Source organism: Pararge aegeria, chromosome Z (genome assembly GCF_905163445.1).
Source record: "Pararge aegeria chromosome Z, ilParAegt1.1, whole genome shotgun sequence".
NCBI lineage: Eukaryota > Metazoa > Arthropoda > Insecta > Lepidoptera > Nymphalidae > Pararge > Pararge aegeria.
The window spans coordinates 26,970,446-26,995,911 of NC_053208.1; the positions used below are offsets into that span (position 1 = coordinate 26,970,446).

The window sequence follows — 25,466 nt, forward strand, 5'->3', positions numbered from 1 at the left end:
GACTTTTTGCCCATACGCCGTGTAGAACAGAACCCTGTAGCCTTTTCCGTAGGTAATTTTGGTCGCTCATTTTTAAGATTGAACCTTTTGTTAAAACAAACTTATTAAAGCGAGGTTACTTCAAAATTGATGAATTTCTTAATGACATGGTAGCTCGGAAGCAGTTATGCGGACGTGGACCCGTACCGCGGCCACGAGTCCGTTCGGACTGAGCCCTAGTCCAAAAGCCCATCCAAGTCCGAAACGCCGAGCCGAGCCTAGTGTTGACGTCCCGACTTCTCCCCGATGTTGACGAGCCCCACTGGGACTTAATAGCAACTTGGAAAAACTCAAACGAGCAGCGGACCAATCGAAAGACTCGTGTTTGTTAATTTAGTTTGGGAATGGCCACTCTTGGTTAGGTTTTGTCGCTTAAGAACCGCTACAATAGTCATTGCTTGTAGGTGGTACGAAGTTTGCCGTCATCTAGTAATATGATAAATAATTGAGACAAAGCGCGGCCGCGCGCAGCATTATCTCGCAATTGGTCGCGCTCTTCACACAATGAGTCCGGGGGAACTGGGCAGGGTGACCGTCCGCGAGCTCGCCATATTCAGGACAAAATGTTCCACGTGAATATTACAAAAGCACAACACAATTTGTCACAACGATATCTAGGTACAAATCTAAAAATAGGCACGAGCTGCAAAATAATGGTGCGATCAACATGCATTCAAAGACAAAAATGGCAAGTGTGTACCGTATGCTGGGACTTTAGTTTGATAACTGAAATTCATCGTATGGGTATATATTATCATTACATGTACTGTACATGTTGTGCTCCGGCTCGCGGCGGCTGGCCTAGCAGCCGTCGAGGCTGAGGAGCCGACCGTCAGTGGGCCTGCGTGCGCTCCATGGGCGTGTACGGTGCACCAGGGTCTCTTGAAAATAACAAGCAGCGGTCAAACACGGGCATAGTCGCTGGAGTGGGAGACCGACGCACACACCTTAATGTGCTAAAAAAGGGATTTCTCTACTTTCCACACTAGTTTCAGATAAGCCGATGTAGGATAGCATGTTTAGAATGTTCAATATGAGGTGCAGATTGAACCCTGGAGCATGGCGCGATGAAGAGGCAGCGCAATTCTGTCCCCGCGTCGAACGGAGGGCCAGCAGTACGGGGCCTCTAGCGCCTGTGATTGCAGAGAGGTGACACTCGTTAGAGCTCGTTACCCACTCTCAGTGACAAGTGTTAAGCGGAAAATTGCAACTTCATAACACCACTTGATGTAATAATACCATTTTCTCATTTAACACTGTGGGAACTATTTCCAATTTAACTACCTGCGAGTGTGATCCCGCCCCGCTGCCCGCCAGCTAGGACGCGAACACACCACTCCTCAACGAAACTGCAGGCATATTATATATTTATTTAACTCCATCCTCGGTTAGACTTTTTAATCCTCGGTGTTTGTATCCGCTCCGTGCATTTCATGCATTTTCGTGATGTCGCAGCCTTCGTCGCTTTATATCTGTAAAATTATCTGGAAGGATTGTGTTTCGAGAAGTTGGAAGATAAATGACTCCGCTAGAAAAAATGGGGCCGAGCTGCCGGGACGATGATGAATGGACGAGGTTCAAACGTCATCCTAGAATCTTAACTTATCTTAGGTACAGCTGCAGCAGGCACTCGCATGGTAGTAGCACATCTAACCTATTTACCATCTAACTTGTTTAGTAGCAGGTTACCTGCTTCAAGTGGAAGCCCGGAGTTGTCCGGAGTCCAAGGGAAACGAGACTTAGTCGGGGCGAGGTGATGCTGTCGGAACATACATAATGGGTATACAGTAAGCACCGCTATACATCTGGCTAGTGAACCGAGAGTACGTCTGTAAATATAAATAATGATTCTCTGATTACGATGACAATTGTTACTTATTTACGGACTAGCCCGGCCAACAATGAATAGAATACAAATAACCACGGGGAAGGCTGGCTATTATTCGATATAGCACTTTACGATTTGATTATGCCAACCTACAATTTCTGACGCCAAACTGGACACTTCACAAATATAATTATAATAGTAGTATTTGATGACGAATTTTAGAGGTACTAACTTGCCGGCCAACGGCGCTGAATCTTAACACACATCACTAGGCGCACGTAAAATCCCGCATTATCCCGCTGCGAAAACAATTTCGTTCAAGGGTCACGGTCACGCTCGTGAATAGGTGGATTGTTTGTCGATTGATGTTAGGTTCTAAGTCAGTGGGTTGCTGCTGTCTGCTAGGAAGTTCGGTCCAGTGTCTTCAATGATATTCACCTGGTCTTCACGAAATTTGGGCCGATATAGATTGATAAAATCTTTCATTAATATCCTGAAGGAACCTTTTGTGTCTTAGTTAAAATATTGTGTAAAGTGTTAACCCGGAGTAACAGCTATTAGTATATAAAACTATATTTAAATCCGTTAAATTATTTCCGTGATGTGCGAACAGATAGACAGACAGAAGACACAGTTAAATCGAAACCTGATTTGACTTATATCGGGGGCCGCGGCAGTGCCCCCGCCAAGTCGAGCGCGAAGCATACACTGCCGTACCATCCTTTACTGGAACCATTTCGCTGCATTTTCAGGCTCCTATTTGAGAACCTCTGGATAAGATCAGAATGTAGAAATTTCACAAACATCCGGTAAGCTATAATCAAATACTTAAAATCCAAAATTTCAAGTCTGTAGGTCATTTAGTTGTGAAGTAAATCGAAAGCAAAGTTTCGCATTTATGACACTCACTCACTCACTCATCATATAGATCATCATAATAGAACTACTACTTCCCATATATCTCACATAATGGGAAAACTATATAAAATCTGGAGTACCTGGTGAGTAGTGACCCTGATTAGAAATAACAAGAGCCCAACCAAACTATTAGAGATCGACATACCGCCTCTACCGTTTCTACAAAAAAAGTGAAATCCCACTAAAAACATTCTGTAAAACATTAGCCAAGTCTCGATGGAGCTGCTTGTTTATCTCTAAAAAGTAATGAGATCTAGACAAAGTCGTGCCAAGTCTAAGGTTCCTTATTATAGTTAATGTTGTGTGACTTGGCCGTTGAAGGATACACAATTGTACAAAGCCCGGTGCTCCCGGACATCATTGCACCAATCTCTCGCCGGAACCGCTACCCATTGACAATGAAAATTTGCCACTTGGTAAACATTGGATCAATGACCAGTCAATTGTAGGCTTGATAAAGCCAAATTATTTACCTCTCTTATTTAACTAATACTTATGTATGTATAGGCGAGCCATCAACAAACAGTACAGAAGTCCGTCTAACATTTTAGGCCACTAGCGACACTAGCGCCAACGTTGACCGGCCAAATCACACAACATTAAATATAACAATAGAGAAACCTCAGTGGGGAACTTTAGACTTGTATATCATCTGCATACCCTGTGCATACCCTCTATGCACGCCACTGACTGTAACGGATAAAATAGACGCCATTGTTGAAAAATCAAAGCAGTATCGGTATTTCAGTGGTTGTGACACTCGCAGCTGAACAACTGGATACTACCCTTTAAACTGTACTGCACTGGGTACGTCGCATTCAGGATGCGTTACGGGATTATGGTTTGGGGCAATGCTGCCGAGGTTAATAGAGTATTTCTAATACAAAAGAAGCGTATTCGGGCCATATGCAACAAAGGCTCTATGCATTCATGCAAGCCGCTCTTTAAATCTCTAAAGTACAAAACGCTGCCAGGTATCTACATCTTAGAATCAGCATGTTTAGTAAGAAGTGAAAGTACAGAAGTGATTTTTTTGAAATATGTTACCCACCGTGTAATGTAATGCGTTTGGTTCTAAAAGTTGTCATCACAATATTATTATCATGATTTACAACAAATTGCGTACAACTATTAAAGATTTGACATTTTTGAAATTCAAGGCAAAATGACTTGACTTGAAATGGTTGGTTGATAAATGCTATTACGAGAGATTGAGAGAGTTCTTGGCTAACAAAATATAATTTATTGAGGTACTAATTTAATTAATATGTTATTTTCAATTGACTTTCCATGATTATAATTATTCCATAAAGTAAAATTAATGACATTTTTATCATATTCAGTCGACATATTTTGATGTTTCTTTAGTTATTGTATAAATGAATTTGTGTAAATTAGTATTTCATCATCATCACTTGAACCGATTGTCGTCCACATTCGCTGGACATAGGTCTCTTGTAGAGAGTTCCAAAAACCACGCTCCTGGGCCGCTTGTTTCCAGCGGTTCCCAGCGACTCGTTTGATGTCGCCTGTCCACCTCATGGGGGCCGACCAACACTGCGTTTACCTGTGCGGGGTCGCCATTCCACCACCTGGGAACCCTAACGTCCATCGGTTCTCTGAGCTATGTGCCCCGCCCATTTCCACTTCAGCTTAGCAACTCGCTGAGCTATGTCGGTTCTTCTATGGATCTCTTCATTTCTGATTTAATCACGTAGAGATACTCCCAACATTGCTCTTTCCATCGCCCGCTGAGTGATTCTGAGCCTTCTTATGAGGCCAAAATCTATGATACGCAAGTTAAGATTTGCATTTCATAGATTTTGACTAAACATGTATATCTAGAATGTTCTATGCTATTTGAATTGATTTTAATTTAATTAACTTAAATCAATTCAATTATTTTATTATATTTAAAATGGTAGAGTCACTACAAACAGACTGACTTGACGTTTCAAAAGTGCTTTTAAACATGAAATAAATGAATTTTTAACTGTATTTCTAAAAACGAGTCTGCTCGAAATATTCTCGCATTGACAGCCGCAGCAACAACAATAAGACGGCAAAATTTAGGCACGTGACATTTTTCTTGCTTATTGTTGTTATTTCTCAATATCTCTTGAGTAATAGCAATAGTAGATTGTTAAACAAGACGGAGATGCCCTCACACGTTCGTTCGCGTTTACATAACTTGACGGTGAGAATGGGGTGTGTTTCCGGGTCAAACATAATTGTTTTCATTTATTTATTTATTTATTTGGGTTCACAAACAACATCACAGTATCACATTACACAATGGTATCCATAGTACAAATAATTACTCACTGCGGCGTCAACTGCGTAAACCACATATTACAAGAAATATTTGTTAATGGGGCTTATTCAAAAGCTAATAAAACATTATTGTTGCAACATTTTCTACAAAAATACAAACAAAAAAAAATATAAGAAGGAGATCTGTAATATTATTTATGAATATCCTGTGATCGCAAAACTTTGCCTGTAACAATAATTGATTATCACCCGGAATACTGGTATATAAATTTAATTTTAAGACTATTTTAAACAATCTATGACCGCCTTCTTAAAGGCGCCTATTCGCGTAGAAAAAATGTCTATATTATTAAAGTTCTCGTTATATGATTGTGTCATTCTAAATAATGGAGAACGCTTGCCTGCATTGGTGCGACACATAGTAGTAGCAAAAAGCTGATGCATTCGATCCTTTCGTATTGGAGTTCTAAATGGTATTCTATAACAAAGTTTTCGGGTTAAGGTAATACAGTCATATTTATTATGACACAAGTCATATAAGAGCATCGCTTCCAGTTGTTTTCGTCTAGACTTAAGGTCAAGTAGGTTATACTTTTTAAGCAGTTGGTCATACGAGAGGTAACTCTTAGTACGTTTGTAATGCAATCTGCGTAAAAAATTTTTTTGTACAGTCTCAAGGCTCTTATTATATTTGTCATAATAAGGGTTCCAGATACAAACGGCGTATTCTATTTGTGAACGTACTAATGTCTTATACAGGTGTATATACGTTGTGGCTCGTTTAAAATTATTACTAGCTCTCATTATAAAACCGTACATTTTATAAGCTTTATTTATAATATTTATGACATGTGAATCTAGGTGTTTACTGTCCAAGGTTATTCCTAGGTCTTTAATTAAATCAACTTTTTCCAGACTAACTCCACAAAGTAAATACGTAAAATTGCTACTAATATTTTTCATATCGATCGTAAGAAAAAAGAATGAGATGAAAAAGCGATAAAAAATATTTCTGAAGGCGATTTTAACTTATACAGTATTTGTTGTTTTTTGACCTGTTCCCTACGGGCTTCCGCTAGCTACACATTTATAATTAAACACCTAAGGGAGATTTCTTTAATTAACTTGTACAAATGGTTTGAATACCTACCACCGCTTCGGTTGCAGAACAAAAACCTTACTGCTAAATTAAAAAAAAAACTTGATTGACTTAGCTTTTAGGGACTGTAGTTATCGCCATCACTACTCACTGCTATGTACACATTTTGTATATAATCAATGCATCAAAAGTGCCCTCTATGTGCCTGTTTGAATAAAGAAACATTTGACTTGACTTGACTCGACTACAACACTCCTAAGACATGCTAAATAATAATTATAAAGTAAGATGCTTTCTTTTACGTCTTTGTAACAAAAATAAAAACACAAACTTCTGTACAACAACAAATGGCAACAGACCTCAATACTTTATGTAGATACTGTATGTACTGTATGTACTTATGTACTTATGTACTTATGTATCGATCTATTCAGATCACCAGGAAGTGAAGTCGCTGGTCAGTGGTCATTAGAGATTGGTTGTAAATGGTTGGATTGTGGTGGTTTTGGATCACATAGGTTTATATATAAAAACCGTTAACTGCTACTTTTAAAATGAACCTTACATTTTTGTGTTCACGTACCCAAGGCATGCAATGTATGCATGCCTACAAAGAAAGGGCAACACACCGACTGCACACTGCCTCAACTCGTAATATACTCGTATAATGAATTTAAAATTAATTAGATTCTTGTAAGCGCTTGAATCGTTTGAAATTGCGACGCCAAGAAGGTAGGTAGCTCCCTAGTACTTGGACAAGTCACGCCATTAAACATATTATTAGAACCAGTCTTGCCTTTTACCTATTAACATTGTTATTTATCATTATCAGGATTTGATCCGTCCATATATTCACATTCAAGATTTCTACAAGTACTTTTATCTACTTTGTTAAGTACACTATTGTTTACCATTTTAACCTGAAAGACTAATTGTCATAACAATTAATTTGGTTCCTAAGTAAATTAAGTACCTAAAGGCTGTGGTACGTTGCTAAGCCTGATGTAACTAGTGTAACTAGCAAAATGTGAGCTGCGTCTGCCAAAGCAGATTCTGAACATTTTAACCACCTTAGCGACCTATCATCAGACCAGCTCATGGAATAATTTCCCTATGTGTAACACAGCTTATACAATAGCTTTTCAATCTTTTAAAAGCTTTAAAGGATACAGAGTAGCTTATCATAAACACGAAATACCACAAACAATCCAAACGAAGACAAACGCATTGCTTATTAACTACTTTTTTATGTTTTAATAATTGCAGGTGCAAAATTAGATTAGGCTTCATAATCCTTCTTATCCATAATACCTATTCATAATTGTTTCACAATATGAGCACAACAGTTTTATACCCGTCACCAATATTTGCAGTTTGCTTTACGTTTGCCTTTTGCCTCCATTAGAGAATATGTCGTTCACACTAGTGTCATTTGGAGAACAAAACTTTCTTCTTCTTCTTAGTCGTTTCAGTCTTGACAGACTGGTTGTGGTCGTCATCTCGGTGTTGTGGCTCGCTTGACAATACTTCGCCACTCTTCTCTAACGGTTGCCTTTCTTGCGCATTCATGTAGAGGAGCCTCGATTGTAGCCTTCACTTGGTCCGTCCATCTCATCGGTGATCTTCCGCGTGCTCTGGTACCTTCTACTTTACCTTGAACCACAAGTCGCACCACAAGAACAAAACTTTACAATAACAATAACTACTATCATATCTCGGACTCGTAGACACCGATCGCTGATAGCCCTCGCTTCACTGAAGTGTCACCCTCACCACATTAAACCGACACCTTTATTTCGCATGTAATTTATCACATCGCTGTAAACGGACGACCGGTCTCACACACGCAGCCCAGGGTCACCACTGATCACAGCGTCGCCGCCATGCGATCCAGACTCCGCCCTGCCCAAAACCTTTACAACATCCGCTCTCGTGTGCTGCCCGTGGTCCTTACCCCCGCTGTCTCACAACGAAGACCGTCGCCGCCGATGTCCTTCAGTTGCCTGCAAGCGGACCTCCACATTTACGAGCTGCCAGCAGTTATAACTGTCGGTGCCCCGGCAATTCCTCCTCGCCTCATCTGCTATCTGCTCCTCTGATCCAGCGTGCTGCCTGCAGTGTGAACTGCCGCGGCCCCACGATATATAACGGTACCGCCCTGCCAGAACGGTTTACTACGCGTGCAAGCGGATCTCAGCACTCTCGTGCTGCCTGCAGTAAAAGCGGCCGCTGCCACGCGATGCGGATCTTCTCCGGCCCGCCCGAGCCCGAGTTGAGTCAGCCACATGCGGCTGCTTCGTGAGCGAGCGCCAACTCCGCCATCACCTCATAGCCCAGCGTAGATTCTACAGAATTATGTTCTGTTATCATTTGTGACTGGTTGTCGTTTCCGAAACATCTTATGTCGTATAACTTTTTTTTCGATATGACTGTAAATGTACTCAGGGGGAACCTGCGAGCTCGTATCATGACTTGCTTTGTACGTGGTGGCACCAACTTGCATAACTATCATGGCCCCACGCCTTTGATTTAGTAAAAAGCACTGTTCTATGAGCTGTACACACAACTTCCATTTCACCCTCCACGGAACATCACCTTCACATAGTATTTTAAACGACATAACCTAATTATTTGTCTACACTTCCAATTGCCACTTGTAATAGCACAACAAAACTTCGATGACGTTCAACTCAAGACTGTCTGTATTGTTGCAATTACAGGTAGGTATGTGGTAACAAACATTTATTTTATTTATTCTCGTTTTATAATCTACTATTTAATTTATATCAATTGGGCATTTAATCTAGAACTTTTCGCGAGTTTAAAAGCAAAACAGTTATTTTTAGAGAAAGTTCTTTTTGTAAACATCCTATTTTAAAAATGAGAACTTTGAGAGAACTAAGTATGTAAGAATAATACCTGTATACCTAACTTCACCTTAATGGAATGCGTCCGCGAATGTTTTAAAAACAAAAACAATCGCTGACGAAGTCGCGGGCAGCAGCTAGGAAATAATAATCGTCATTGTATTTAAGCAGAACCATGTTACATCTGTCAGCACACCGTTCTTAGGAAAATAATAAAACCTACTTGAAAAATTAACGTTCATGGAAGTAATTATTGTATCTTATGTCATTACGAGATGTTGAAAAAATAAGAGCATTGGGCCTCGTTTGAATTGCTTAGCTCAGAAATGCTTAGCTTATTTTATTAATTTGAATACAATCATAATTCCAGTCTGTGCTTCTATTGTTGTACAAGTATAGATGGCGTGCCAACTTCCCTGGTGCAGTTCAGTTGGTATAAGGTTGAAGTCACGGTAAGGGGGGTCACGATTTCTAACATACAGAATCATCATAATATGAACATGTCAAAAAGGAAATTGCTTATTAAACAAATTGAAGTCGGTTAATATGATATACCGATAAACATAGTATTTAGCTGAGTTTTGCTTCATTTATTTTGGTTGTATTGTTAACTTCAACTACAGCAATAATTATATTTGCTTAAACAAACAAACAAGCTGGTCAATTCAAAATCATGTTTGTAAGACGATCAAATCCAATAATTTATGAACGCATCCGCGTGGAGCTCGACCGTAAGGGCTGCGAACTAGTCGGACGACCGGCGCGGCATCGGGAGTGCAGCCTTAGGACTCGTTCACTTAGAACATCCGATTTTACAGGATCCACACAGTAATATTCACACAACATTTACAGGAACAGTTTTAACAGATCCGACGGTAGGTACTGGACTTTCGTTCTTCAGTGTATCGTATACTTTCTACGAGGATAGACGTTGTAAATGGCGGCTGTGTGCAGCACACCGCACCCCGCGCACCCCCGCCGTGCCACTGCTGAGCCTCGCGCGGTTTAGATCCAATAAAACGGAACAGTATTTCTGTTGTTACTGGATGCGGAATACTGTCATGTGTGTGATCTGGCTCATAAAACTACATACGCTAGTAACGGACGGTTAAACGGACCTGTAAAACGGACGTTCTATGTGAACGCACCCTTAGTTACATAATGAAATGAACTACTTACTTACTCACGACAGTTCAAACGCGAAAATCTTGATATTGGAAATGATCAACGCTGCGTTTCTTGCTGGCTTCTCGGTACAATCACTGCTGCAGTCACTACAAACAGACTTGACGTTATAAATAGAGAAGGACTACGGGTTCTGACAACTTTCATTGTATAGCTATATTGAATTGATTTCACCGGCCGATAAACTGAGTCGTTTCGCTCACCGGCACGAGCGAACTCCGATAAAACTCATCCTCGATTACTATTATATAATGATCGACGTTGGCAAAGACCCCAAAGCAATACATGGTTTCCATGAAATATAATAATAGTATTCAATGTTTGGTATAATTAGCGCGTTCCCGTGCGCTAGCCGGAGACGCGTGCTATGGCCACGCCGCCACTTGCGAGCTCGATAGCAATTAAAATGATATCTGATATGTTCTCTCAAGATACACTGCCCTCGGCCTACTTACACGAACGAAGTGAAATTACTTGTCGAAATCAGTTATGTAATGCGCCAGTGAAGAAAACGCACGCAAAGTTTTGATCAAATTTGGCTTATACAAACAAAGCTTAACAAAAATCGTAAAGCGTCTGACGCACTCGTAATTCGTTTACCGCCGCGACGTTAGTCCGCGGCACTGTATGCCAGCGCGGGCGCGAGCTCAGCGCGGACGACACGGCAGCACGGCACGGAGTGCGGCGGGGGACCGGCGGCCCAGCCGCGGCGGCAGCGCTGACCCTCGAGCCAGTATGGTTACTGCGCTATGCGTAACCGCCGTGCGTGCACAGCGCGGACAGCTGCAGCCGAGCGGGCTCAGGGCCAGCTCCGAGCTCAGGGCTCCGCGGCAGGTCTGTTCCGCGGCTGCGTCCGGAACACAGCAGCTCGCACTTCGCAGGCGCCAGTCCGCGGCCGCCGCGTCCGCCCCGCGCGGTGCGCGCGCCGCTGCGGCACACTTTATTACAAATCAATTTGTTTCTTGGTCCGGGCTTCCCGCACGCCGTGTCCGCGAGGTGCAAGTGTCGTGCAATTCGGCAGTGTCGGCTGAGTGTATGACACCTGTACTGCATTTATTTTTAGTTAGATGGTTCGGTACTGCCAATTATAAAAACTATGATATTAAGAACAGAATATGTAAAAGATACTGCTATCTTTGCTACATAATAAAACGAAAACCGAGGTGTGAGCGAATAATATATCTGTTCTTGCTTTTGCAATTCACTATTTCGTACTTTCAGTGTCAACATTGAATCCATAAGTTTAAAGAATGTGTTAAAACACATTTATTACAGCGAGGTTATTATACAATTGATGAGTTTCTTAATGACAAGGTTGCTTGGAAGCATCCGGCTCCGCTTTCATCTCTCACAAGATAGAAAAATGAATGTTAAAATATAAAATGTAAATTTTTGATGTTGGAAAAGAGCAACTGCTGAGTTTCTTGCCGGCTTCTTCTCGGTAGAATCTGCCTTCCGAACCGGTGGTAGAGTCACTACACACGGACAGACTTGACGTTTCAAAAGTGCTTGTATTAGGCCTACTTGAAATAAATGAATTTTGAATTTTAAATATTTTTTTGAATTTTGACAATCGCAAATGATCATCTCGGGGACTAACTCTGAATGAACCTTTCTCTTCCCAATTTTTGATATAACACAACACACATTGCCATCTAGCCCCAAAGAAAGCGTAAGTTGTGTTTTGGGTACCAAGATAACTGATTAATATTGAGGAATGGAATATATAGATAAACACCCAGACACTGAAAAGCAATCATGTTCAACAACAAACATCTTTCAGTTTTGGGAATCGAACTTACAGCCAGAAAGCAGGGTATCAGCCAACTGCGCCAATCGGCCGTCAAAAACATACTAGGCTAGTAGCGTTGACCCAAGTCAGTAACTGGATGGGTGCCCACTATGAAGATTGAAATAAAATCCAGCATCCACCGCGCAGAAGGAATAGCAATCGTAACAGCAAGGAAGATAATTAACCACAGATAAATCTCACAATATTCATTCAGACTAGCGGTGACTCCCTCGCTTGTGGGGCAGCACTTAATGTATCTAGTATTGTTAAGCCTTAGGTGAGGGTTTAATGCTGTCTGCTGAGAAGTCCTGTTCTTCTTTCCACGATAATAATGACACAAAGTTTAGGTCAAACTAAATTGATAACATAAAATTTCAATTTCTTTATTTGCAGATTGGAAAAATACTCTCTCTAAGTCGATAAGAAGAGATAAGAAGTCTTAACTAAATTGATGTCAAAAATACTCAAATATAATCCATCATACAAAATAAGTCATTAAAAAAACATAGCATGTACATATGTCATAAGTTTTAATTTGAAAAAAAAATCGCAATTGACTGTTATTAATTATTAAGTTTTATTGTTAGTTATCAAATCATCATTTAATTACTCTGCAATATTGTGTTACGTAGGCATACCCACGGGATAGCCATAGTATACCTAGTTACCAAGAAGCGGCCGTATCGCATCATGTCAAAATTCCGACGGCTAGCTGTGAATCGTGATGCGATACCTTTTTTACGTCGCTTCTTGTGGGAATTAATTGTAAGACCTAGACTAGGAAGCTCGAGCCACAAATAGGCCGAGCATAGTTAATAAGTTTAGTTTTAATATTATAGTATTTAGTAATGTAATTCTTAGACTAATAAAGTTGTCAGGTAACTTATTAAAGGCAGTAATTGCCATACAATGGCAACTCTTGCAGAACATCCGTAATTTTTGTGGTAAAACAACTAGCCTTTTTGAAAATAATCCTTAAACATGGTAGACGGTAACAGATTAACTTCTCCGACTGTCAAATCCTCAGGACAATGACTAAAGGATGCGTACAGGGCTCTGTGTGCGGCTCCTCCCTCTGGAATCTTATACTTCAGAGCTTATTTGTTCTGACCTCCCTGACGGCTGCCATCTGCAAGCTATGCCAATGATATCCTTCCTCATTGCATATGACAAAAATAAAAATGATCTTTGTCACAAAACTGACGCCAGCTAATCTCCATATGGGACACTATCGGGGTTCCGAACCATTTCTACGGCGATCTCTATAGCTCAACTCAATTCCCTCCTTACTAAGAGCCTGGCGGTGAGAGCTGCCTTATATTATGTACTAGCTTCCTAAACATCTAAGCATCTCTTAAGGTTTCCCGTCAGACACGCCAATGTAGCAGCCATCTCTCCCTTCCAAGCTTTTTTACCCTGCTCTCAGGAACTGAAGCCCTTTTATTAAAATTATTTAAACTGCACGATTGGTGCTCTGTCTTGCAGACGTAGTTGACTTGCGCGTTGAAGGCAGCCTGACTACTTTCACACTCCCATTAGCTATATAAATACAAGAACTCGTGAGTGCTGTACAATAATTTACCTGAGATAATCGTTAACACTAATAGTTTACCAATATTTAAAAAACGTGTTACTGAACATGTACAAAATACCTTTCAGTTAATGTTACATGTCCCTTTTAAAACGATTTGTATTATCGCCCGCTAACTTTTTCTTTAACCACCTATATGTATGGTACATTTCTAACGCACCTCCCTGAATACTTATAGACTATTTAACAAGGCAAACGATAGTGTGTCAGCCATTATTTACTTAAATACCATATATACTTAAGTAATACATTATTTACTTAAGTACAGTATGTACTTAAATACATTATATACTTAAAAATATTATATACTTATCACCAATGATTGAAATACATTATATACTTACTTACATTATATACTTAAGTACATAATTAACTTAAAAACATTATTAACTTAAGTACATAAAATACATTGTATACTTAAGTATATTATAAACTTCAATACATTATATACTTATGTGCATTGTTCACACATCTTAAATATAATACATAAATATGCTATAACAAGGCAAATGTCGTCCTCTAGTTCTAAATTAACCTTGACAATTCGTTACCTAGATGGCACCACTAGTCTAAAATGTCGCGCTAACGACTTGTTCAACGAGAACTATAAGACGAGATATAATGCAACCAATAAAAAAAGGTTTCAAACAGTGTTGTGCAGTGTTTTATTAGTGCGGTGGTCCTATTCGTTAGCCGGATAAACTGTAAGTAAATTCGAATTTAGACTTTAAAAACTCGAAGTGTTCAAAGACTTAGTATATTTTAGTGATTTACGGACTTAGAAAAACTCATTATCAGTATTCTACGACTTACGCGTATAAAAGACTTTGAAAAAATTCATTAGTGAACGGACTTAGTTTATTTACTACGGTTTGGACATAGACATTTTAACTTCAGTGAACTTCGAAAATTTTACAAGTTCTTTGTTTCTACTTACGAACACACCTTGCGAACATTATGTCGGACAGTGAAGAGAACGTTGCTCTTTCATTACTTAAAGAGTTATATGAATCAGTAAACCGATTATATATCAATTTTAAGAAGACTTCGCAGTCGCGTTATATACTTAGTTATTTAGAAACGCGAAAAGAACTTTTAGAAGATTATTTTATACAAGTTCGGAAAGAGAATAGAAATATACTATCACAAGATGATTTATCAAAACAAGACAAGAAAAGTAGCAAGGAAATATATGATAAAATAGAAGAGTGTTACTTGGAATTTAAAACAATTTTAAAGGAAAAAATCGGTCTATGTACTAAACCCGTTATATCGACACAAATTTCAAGTTCTACCTCAAAGTTGTCAAAAATAAACATACCCACATTTTCCGGAAATTATCGAGATTGGATATATTTCAAAGACATGTTTACTTCTCTAGTGGATAGTGATCCAATGTTAGGTGACATCCAGAAACATCACTATTTACGAACAAGTCTGAAAGGGGAAGCTGAGCAACTGTTACGTCATTTTAATATAACAGCGGTTAATTATTCCAATGCCTGGATATGTTTAGTAAATAGATATAGCAATCCGAGAATTATTGTGAATACTATTTTAGGTCGATTACTTGGCCAGAAGAAACTAACGAAAGAATGCTCAAAAGGGTTAAAAGATCTTCTCGATACAAAACAGTCTTTCAAATTTAGAAATTGATACCTCCTCCTGGGATCCTTTGGTCGTTCATCTCCTAGTCTCCAAGTTAGACATCGAAACTCACAAATTTTGGGAACAATCCTTAGGTTCATCGACTGAGCTACCTACCTATATTCAACTGTCATCTTATCTGGAGGGACGTTTTCGAGCAATAGAAATGGTGCACACTAATCACAAAAAGGAATCTACTACGCAGCCCTTGGCACCTCCCTCAAAACCTAAATCCATTAAGAGTCGAATGTACATACTGCACTAAGAATCACTATATATGCCACTGCACAACTTTTTCACAACTCACGATTGAACAGCGTCGTTATTTCGTACAAAACAATAACCTTTGCTTTAACTGTCTTGTTAAAGGTAATTCCATCAAAAATTGTAGACAACATACATCGTGCCGTATTTGCAACCGTAAACATCACACACTTTTATGCCAACAAAATCAGCTGGTTGCTAAGCCAGTGGTTGAAGGTGAAGAAGAGAAGGTTGAGTCTTCTTGCAAACCAGCTACGGAGCTCACTATTATGAAAGTGTCAGTTAGTAGTAACCCCGTGTGGAGTTGGTCCCGTGTGGAGTTGGCTGCTCTCCCATCGGGCGCGTCCCCGGCTGGCGGATAGGGGAAATCCCTTACCAGATTCATCTGGCGAGAACTGGGGAAATAAAATACTCAGCGCGGACCAAAAGCAAGCAAAACAAATCCAGGCAGCGTCTGTACTCGGAGCGAGCGGCTGTCTGGTCAGCGTCTGTTCCACATTGGGCGGCTGTTTCCCTTGAAGAGTTGTAGGAGAGAGAGATAGTTAAACATGGAAGCACGACAAGAAAAATACTTACCCCAGGCGGGTTCCGGCGCTGAAAATAGCGCTGGGGAATCCCGCCCCCTGACAGTCTTGGCTGACAGGGGCTGCCCCTCGTATTCTGGGGGGGGCGACGTTTTGCCAAAATGTGATAAGCCATTTGCTAGGTCTGGGCTGCTTCAACGCACGCCACCTAAAACTTCGAAGCACGCACGAACATTGACCGAATCAGAACAAAAGGAGACAGAAGACGGAATATCTACTGGCGACGAAGGGCTGCAATACAAACGACCACCTTACGTCAGTCCTCTTACTTTTTTCTCGCCAATGGCAAGCACGCCTAGAATAAGAGGAGAGTGGAAACGGAAAAAGTCACCAACGAGTAAGGAGACTGACACTTCTTCTGGAGGTGAAAAGGAACAATTAGAATGGGATGATGACTTAGGCACGGAAACTGATTGGAAGGAAGTTAAATCCAAAGGAAAGCGAGTTCGACAAAAGGAGAAAAAATTGCCCTATGCAACACAGATGAAGGAAAAAAATAAAGAGAACCCCATTTCGAACAAGAAGAACAACAACGAGAATGCTCAGGTACCAAATCGGTCAGACAAACAGAATAAAGAAAGTGAAAACCCAGGAGGTAGAAAACTAAGAGGGAAAAAACCTATGGCAAAGCCCGAAGCACTTCTAGTAGAAGTCAAAAATCGTGACTATGCTAGTGTTCTAAAAGAAGTGAAGTTGGGACTATCCCGAGAGGAAGTTGTTTTTACAAAGGTTAGAAAAACAAGAAAAGGCGACATACTTCTTGAGCTGGAAGATGCGAAAAAAGGAGGAGCCTCTCAAATAAGGGAGAAAATTGGAGAAATATGTCCTAATTTAACATTTAGGGCATTAAAAGAGTCAGCTGATGTGATAATACGGGGACTTGACGTCACCGTAGAAAAACAAGAAGTAGAGGAAGCACTACGACAGAAAGTGAAAGAGTTCCGCATTAAGAGTTTCTGGGAGAATAGCTACGAAGTGAAGACCGCTATAATAGAGTTGCCGACGGAGGAAGCCAAAAAACTAGCAGAAGAAAAAAAGATCAAGATTGGATGGATGAGGGTCTCAGTTGCGCTTGTAGTGCATAAGAAGCGCTGCTTCAGGTGCCTCGAGTACGGACATATTTCAATAGGCTGCCCAGGGTATGATCGAAGCAGAATATGCTATAACTGTGGTACTGAAGGACATAAGGCCAAAGACTGCAAGTACGAAAGGACATGCGCTATATGCAAGGACAAGGGTAGAGATGATTTAAACCACCAAATTTGATCAAAGAGCTGTCCAGCCTGGAAAGAACATGTGCCTGGAATACGAAACGTGAGGCCAAAAAACGGGGAGTAGAAGCTGGAAGTAGAGCGCTAGGCTCTGATATAAAGGTGTTACAAATAAACCTCGACAGAACGCGAGTCGCCCATGATCTGTTAGCAGTGACAGCAAAAGAACATAAAATTGATTTAGCTATCATAGCAGAACCGAATAGAAAGATACTGGAGGCCCGAGACTGGGTAACGGACTGTAGAGGAGATGTATCACTGGTCATATTCAACAACAGCATCCAAACCAAGGTAGTAGCTCGAGGAAATGGCTTTATCGCGATGAAAGTGTTTGAACTTACGGTATATAGTTGTTATTTCTCGCCTAACAATAGATATGAGGAGTTCGAAAAAGATGTTAGTGAGCTATTTGAAAGTATTGAGTCACAGCGTGGGGAAATAGTGGTGGCTGGAGACTTCAACGCGGCATCGAACGTTTGGTCCACTAAAACCGAAAATGCTAGGGGACGTCTTATTATGGAGCTTCTCGCGAGTGCAGACATGAACATAGTTAATAGGGGGTTTTCGCCAACGTTTCAAAGAGGCAGTAAGAATTCCACTCCAGACATTACCTTTGTAAGCCCAGGCCTAACACACAAAATATCGGAATGGCAAGTCCTTGATGAAGATAGCTTGAGTGGTCACAGATATATAAAGTTCCATATACTCCAAAAGGAATTGAAACCGACCACACCACGGCCAATAGGATGGAGACTTGACAAACTAGATCAGCCGGTGTTTGAATGTGTTCTGAAGGAACAATATATTAATACACCAGATGAATTAGTAGCTGCCACTAGAAAAGCTTGTGATAAAGCGATGCCAAAAAAGGGATTACGGAAGAAAGCACCCGTTTATTGGTGGAACGAAAAAATTAGGGAGATAAGAGAGATCTGCACAAAGTGCCGTCGAAAATATACTCGGCAAAGGCGAAAAAAGGGTAAAAATAACTTTGGTATAGTTGAGATGGACCAAACAGAAAATAAACTAAGAGAAGAGTATAAGTCTGCTTAACTCGTATTACAACTGGCGATAAAGAAATCAAAAGAACGACAGTGGAGAGAGCTTTGTGATGAAGTGGATAGGGATACTTGGGGCCTAGGTTACAAAATAGTAACTAAAAAATTGCGAAGTAGTCCTCCAAGCCTTAATATGGACCTAATCACATCTGTGGTCGACGTGCTGTTTCCGTCCCATAATGAATTCTGTCGAATTCTATCCGATGCTTCCCCAAAAGTAAATGTTGCTATAGAGGAGATAATGAAAGCAGCCCAAAGCCTTAAGCTGAAAAAGGCACCAGGGCCTGATCTCATATGCTCAGAGTTGGTAAAAATTGCAATTGAGGTCATTCCTGAAAAAGTGAAGACCGTAATAGATGCAGCCTTTACATCAGGCATATTCCCATCAGCCTGGAAGATAGCTACCCTTGTGCTTCTTAAAAAAACAAACAAACGATCCGACTGGATACAGGCCGGTTTGCTTGCTAGACAGCTATGGAAAGCTGATGGAAAGAGTTCTCCTAAATCGAATCGAGGAATTGCTTCCAGATCACGGTGGTCTCTCTTGCCATCAGTACGGCTTCAGAAAGGGTCGATCCACGATAATGGCGATACAAAAAGTCGTGGAAATCGCCTTGAAAGCGAAACTGGGTACACGGAGAACTAGAAAATTATGTGCTCTAATATGTCTAGATGTAAGAAATGCCTTTAACTCTGCCTCTTGGAAGGAAATAATCCTAGAACTTCGAAAGAGGCAATTTCCTGGATACATTCAAAACATGGTTGGCAGCTATCTCGAGGATAGATACATTAAAGTTAGGGATAACACGAGAAGGGAGAAAATTATAAAAGTTAGCTGCGGGGTACCCCAAGGGTCGATTCTCGGTCCAACTCTCTGGAACATCCTCTACGACGGGGTCTTCAAGATTAAACACGAGGAACTGGTGGGCCTTGCAGACGATCTGGCATTGGTTGTCGTAGCTAAGACCGAGAAAACCCTCGTAACTAGGACAAATACAGCATTGGAACGACTCAATGGGTGGATGCGAGAGAAAAAACTGTCTTTAGCACCAGAGAAGACTGAAGCAATTGTTTTTAGCGAGAGGCGGAAGCTAGACCCTATAAAATTCCAAATCGAAGATGCGACAGTAGCTCCAAAGGAGCATATCGAATATCTTGGGGTATGGCTGGACAAATGCCTCAACTTTAAAAAAACACATTGAGGAGGTAGCCAAAAAAGCGCAAAAGTTAACGGATGCGTTGCATAGACTTATGCCGACAAAGGGAGGTCCCAGAGCAAGCAAAAGAAGAGTTCTGGCATCAGTGGCTCATTCCGTTATCCTTTACGCTGCGCCAATTTTTGAGGGTGCAATGAAGATAGAACTCTACCGGAAAAAACTTGAAGCGGTCCAGAGACGAATGGCGATAGGTATCTGTGGAGCGTATAGAACAATCTCCACAGATGCTGTGCTTGTGATTGCAGGGCTTATTCCCATTAATAAAATGATAAGAGAACGTGCCCAGCTGTACAGGGATAGAGAATTTACGCCACTAGAAGTCCGGGGCAATGTCCTTACGGAATGGGATAAAGAGTGGTTGGAGCGGGAAAAGGTGCCTGGACGAGGGAGTTAATTGGGGACCTTAAGAAGTGGCATAACAGGAAGCACGGAGAGGTGGACCGATGGATCACTCAGGCGCTCAGTGGCCACGGGGTGTTCAACACCTACCTTTTCGCAATTGGGAAAGCTCCAAGAGAGGAATGCTACTTTTGTGGAGAGGAAGACACCCCAAGACATGCTATTTTTGAATGTCCTGCTTGCACAGACTTGAGATCCGTAGCACAGGGAGCGAGTAGTAATGTAGACTCCCAGAGTCTGATAGCGCGCATGCTCTCCAGTGAAGAGGAATGGCAAAAATATGCACAAATGCTAAGAAACATTATGGTGAGGAGAGAGGAACGAGAAAGAGATGAGAAGGAAAAGAGAGAAAACACTTAAAGAAGGTCGGCATGAAGTAATGCCCAGCGGTTCCGTGCAGACCTGGCAGATAGGGGGGGTTGTTTTAGTCCGTGCAAGTCGGACATGCCCTGCCATAAGGAGAAGTCCGAAGGGATTTTTTCCTCCTCGTTTAAAAAAAAAAAAAAAAAAAAAAAGTAATAACCTCGTTGTTTTGGCTACTGCTCGACTTGGAATCAAAGATAAGAATGGAGTTATTACTTACCTCCGAGCACTAGTTGATCAAGGTTCTATGGCTTCTTTTATAACTGAGTCAGCTGTACAACTTTTAGGCTTGACGAAGAAACCATTTGAAGTTCAGATTACTGGCATCGGAAACCACGCTGTCAAATCACATAATACAGTCCTCTTTGATATTTTTTCACCTAGATTCACAACACGTGATACAAATTAATGCTCTCATCCTTCCCGAGCTTACTACCTTGCTACCCACCAGACAATTTACCACAACAATATGGCCAGGTCTCACTAGTATCTCACTATCCGACCCTCACTTTAATCGACCTGGACAAATTGACGTATTACTGGGAGCTGATGCTTATGCCACAATCTTGCAAGAAGGATTACACCGACACGGATCTCTCATAGCACAAAACACACGAATTGGTTGGTTAGTTTCGGGAAGTACTAAATCATCGGTTGACCTTCCTGAGCACCATATCACTGTTAACACTACACTAGTTGATGTTGATCATTTACTAAGAAAATTTTGGGAGATCGAAGAACTATCACTAAAGGATAAACCCTTAACTATACTAGACCAGAAATGTGAAAATCACTATAAAGAAACACACACACGTAATGAAAATGGAACGTATGAAGTACGCTTACCGTTTAAAGATGAATATACAACAAACCTCGGAGATTCCAAACCTCTTGCTATCAGGCGTTTACTTCAGATGGAGAAGAAATTCGCACGTAACCCTGAATTTAAGGAGAAATATTGTCAGTTCTTGCGTCAATATGAGTCACAAGGCCATATGGAAGAAATCCCTGAAGAAGAGATGGTACCTGTTGTGGGTATTTTGATAATAAAGTAGTTGTCATCCAACACGTGTTTCATTAACATAACATGGCGGCAGCGGTGTGAAATTAATTAAGTTAATGTTGATATAGTGCCGTGTTTGCTTTGATTTACTATAATAAAAGTAGTAAACGGTGGATTGCATATTTATTCGCAATGGAGCATGCAAGACCCCCGCCGGAACTCAGTGTGAATGGCAGCCCAGTCACCCGGGCTGACGCGTGGAAGAAATGGAAGACACAATTTTAGTTATTCATAAAAGCTGCAGGAATGCATAAGGAAGACCCAGCAGTACAAGCTAGCTTATTGATCAATTTAATAGGATCGGACGGATTTGATGTTTATCAAACGTTTACTTTCGAAAAGGAAACCGATCGCGATGACGTTGCAGTTCTATTGAAAAAGTTTGACAGCTACTTTGGTGTGAAGTCGAATATTACATTAGCCAGATACAACTTTTTCACAAGAAACCAAGTTGAGGGGGAATCGATAAATCAATACGTCACGGCATTGAAGCTTTTAACTAAAACTTGTGTGTTTTCATTGCTGGAAGAGGAGTTGATCAGAGATAGAATCGTGTGTGGCATAAGAAATACGGTCGTTCGAGATCGCTTACTGCGTACGGACGAGCTAACTTTGGAAAAGGCGATAAAAATATGCCAAGCCGACGAAGTTTCAATGGATGGCACGCGCCAGCTAGAAACTCGTGCAGGTAGCTCGAGGGGAGCGTCCATCGATGCGGTGGAAGCGCGCGGCGGAGATCGCGCCTCTGGCAGCCGGCGATGGAACGCGTACAGCAGTGGAAGTCGTGCGGCGCGCGGCTCGCCCGCGCTTCGCCGCGGATGTCATGCCGCCGGTCGGGTGGAAACCCGAGCAGCAGCGGCGTGTAAGCATTGTGGGCAGTTTTGCGAATCGCGATTTCAGTGTTTTGCGGCGGGCGTAAAGTGCTATTTATGCGGTGGGCAAAATCATTTTGCCAGGATGTGTAGTGATCGTGCTAAAAAAGTTTACGACATCGATGTTTATGCGGAGAATGACGGGGTAAATTCCGATAGTGATAGTGGCGAGTCGTTTTTTATATCAATGATAGCGAACACCTCGCAACGTAGATATGCGGAGGATTGGTTTGAAACATTGACTGGTGAGTATGGCGTCGAAAGATTTAAGCTGGATACGGGAGCCGACATAAATGTTATTTCTTTCGAAAGATTTCTATTGTTAGGATATAATATCAGTGTAATAAATAGAAAGACTAATGTCAAACTTCAGTCATACAGTGGTAATATTATTCCTATAAAAGGAATATGTGATTTGAATTGGTGGTATAAACACAAATACCACCAATATAAATTGAAGTTTGCTGTAGCGAGCATTAGCTGTCAAAGTGTTCTTGGAAGGCAAACTTGCACGGAGTTAGGTTTGGTAAAGCGTGTACACGATATAAATCTTTCATATTATGATAACTTATTCCGTGGCATAGGCTGCCTTCCCGGTACATATAGTATAGTTATAGATAAGTCTAAGAGCTTCTCGCCATAGTGTACGCTTGTGAAAAATACCATCAATATATATTTGGAAAAAAATCTGTAATTGTAGAAACGGATCATAAACCGTTAGAGAGTATTTTTAAGAAAGCTTTAGTCTCTAACCCAGTGCGTTTGCAGCGAATGTTACTTCGGCTGCAGGGTTATGACTTAATTATTAAATATGTACCCGGTAAATATATGTACATAGCGGACACTTTGTCGCGTGCGCCGCTTGCAGAATCTTTTGAAAGTGAATTGGATGAGAAACTAATGTATGAAGTAAATCTCTTGTTCGATCATGTTCAAATGTCTGCAAGTAAGTTAAGTTTAGTGCGAACAGAAACTTCAAAAGATAACGATCTTATTCAGCTTTGTGAATATATTGTATCTGGATGGCCAAAACGCAAAGTTGATATGCCCGATAATTTAAAGGCTTATTGGTCTTTAAGTGATGAACTGATTGTTGTAGACGGAATTATTTTTAAAAATAAATTAATATTAATTCCTTATTCCCTAAGAAGCCAAATGTTAAACATTGTTCATGACGGCCATCTTGGAATAGATCGTTGCAAGAGGCATGCGCGCGAAGTTTTATTTTGGCCTGGTATTTCAAACGACATTGAGTTATATGTTAAGCGATGCGAAGTCTGTCAGGAGAACTCAAATACGCAAAGTAAAGAACCTTTATTTCCAGTGCAGATTCCTCGACTACCATGGAATAAAATTGGTGCTGATATTTTTGAGTATAGGAAGCAGTATTATTTAATTCTAGTCGATTATTATTCAGGTTTTGTTGAAGTCAGTGATTTGAAAAATATTTGTTCAAGATCTGTAATAACTACTATGCGAGAAAACTTTGCCAGGCACGGAATCCCAGAAATCGTAATAAGTGATAACGCGGCTCAATTTTCTAGCCGTGATTTCAAAAAGTTTTCGAATGAATGGGAATTTAATCACGTGACTTCATCGCCTAATTATCCTCAATCAAATGGTAAAAGTGAACGTGCAGTTCAAACAGTAAAAAAGTTACTAGTGAAATCAGTAAATAGTAACAGTGATTTCTATCTTAACCTACTTAGCTATAGAAATACACCACGTGATACCAACTTGAGTTCTCCTGCACAACTTTTGATGGGTTGAAGACTAAATTGTAGATTACCTGTTCATCCCTGTTTATTAAAGCCAAAAGTTGTTAGTATAAATGAATATAATTATATGGTTAATAAACAGATGAAGAACAAAATGTATTATGATAGTGATGCTAAAGCGTTACCCGTATTGGAAACGGAGGATCAAGCAATCATTTATGATCAGGATAAGAAAACCAGGGGCGAAGTTATAAGGAAGGCGTCTACTCCGCGTTCATATCTTGTTCAAAATAGGATCGGTAAAACTTAAGTACATAATTAACTTAAATACGTTATATACTTACTTACATTATATACTTAAGTACATTATACACTTAAGTACATTATTGACTTATTTACTCAAGTGCATTATTTACTTAAGTACATTATGTACTTAAATACATTATATACTTAAGTGCATTATTTACTTAAATACCATATATACTTAAGTGCATTATTTACTTAAATACCATATAACTTACATTATATACTTAAGTACATTATACACTTAAGTACATTATTTACTTATTTACTTAAGTGCATAATTTACTTCAGTACATTATATACTAAAATACATTATATACTTAAGTATATTATAAACTTCAATACATTAAATACTTATGTGCATTATTTTCTTAAGTACATTATATACATAAGTACATAATTAACTAAAATACATCATATACTTTTTTGCATTATAGACTTAAGTCCATTATATACTTTAATACAATATATACTTAAGTACATTATATACTTAAAAACATTATATACTTAAGTGCATTATTTACTTAAATACATTATATACTTTAAATAGATTATATACTTGCGTACATTATACACTTCAGTACATTATTGACTTATTTACTTAAGTGCATTATTTACTTAAGTGCATTATTTACTTAAGTACATTATATACTTAAGTGCATTATTAACTTAAGTACAGTATGTACTTAAGTGCATTATTTACTTAAGTACAGTATGTACTTAAATACATTATATACTTAAAAATTTACTTAAATACATGATATACACTTAGTTCATTATTGACTTATTTACTTAAGTGCATTATTTACTTAAGTACATTATATACTTAAGTGCATTATTAACATAAGTACATTATGTACTTAAATACATTATAGACTTAAGTGCATTATTTAAGTAAGTACATTATATACTTAAATACAGTATATACTTAAGTGCATTATTTACTTAAGTACATTTTATACTTTAGTGCATTATTTACTTAACTATAGTACTTACTTAAGTGCATTATTAACTTAAGTACAGTATGTACTAAAAAACATTATATACCTAAAAATATTATATACTTAAAACCAATGATTGAAATACATTACATACTTATTAACATTATATACCG

General features: G+C 39.8%; 3 protein-coding genes across 3 annotated transcripts in view; 2 read left to right on the plus strand and 1 right to left on the minus strand.

Annotated features, from left to right (window-relative positions):
* LOC120636489 (proton-coupled amino acid transporter-like protein CG1139) overlaps window positions 1–10,285 on the minus strand; it is a 33,784-nt gene extending 23,499 nt beyond the window's left edge. The window contains exon 1 of the mRNA XM_039907992.1: window positions 10,205–10,285. The gene's annotated coding sequence lies outside the window, so the exon portion shown is untranslated. The remainder of the gene's footprint in view (window positions 1–10,204) is intronic.
* Window positions 10,286–16,052: 5,767 nt separating this feature from the next.
* LOC120635973 lies at window positions 16,053–18,412 on the plus strand. The gene is made up of 2 exons (XM_039907185.1): window positions 16,053–17,325; window positions 17,361–18,412. Exons 1-2 carry the CDS (start codon window positions 16,053–16,055, stop codon window positions 18,410–18,412), a joined length of 2,325 nt encoding a protein of 774 aa, XP_039763119.1.
* Window positions 18,413–21,705: 3,293 nt separating this feature from the next.
* Window positions 21,706–24,101, plus strand: LOC120635974. Its single transcript, XM_039907186.1, has 2 exons — window positions 21,706–22,885; window positions 23,941–24,101. Exons 1-2 carry the CDS (start codon window positions 21,706–21,708, stop codon window positions 24,099–24,101), a joined length of 1,341 nt encoding a protein of 446 aa, XP_039763120.1.
* Window positions 24,102–25,466: the final 1,365 nt, after the last annotated feature.

What these genes read in the sequence shown, in the direction of transcription:
- LOC120635973 (XM_039907185.1), top strand. Translation starts at nt 16,053, where the DNA reads ATGGAAGCACGACAAGAAAAATACTTACCCCAGGCGGGTTCCGGCGCT. An exon ending in CGCTATATGCAAGGACAAGG is followed by an intron (nt 17,326 to 17,360) that starts GTAGAGATGATT and finishes ATTTGATCAAAG; the next exon opens with AGCTGTCCAGCCTGGAAAGA.
- LOC120635974 (XM_039907186.1), top strand. Translation starts at nt 21,706, where the DNA reads ATGCATAAGGAAGACCCAGCAGTACAAGCTAGCTTATTGATCAATTTA. An exon ending in TGTACACGATATAAATCTTT is followed by an intron (nt 22,886 to 23,940) that starts CATATTATGATA and finishes CGCCTAATTATC; the next exon opens with CTCAATCAAATGGTAAAAGT.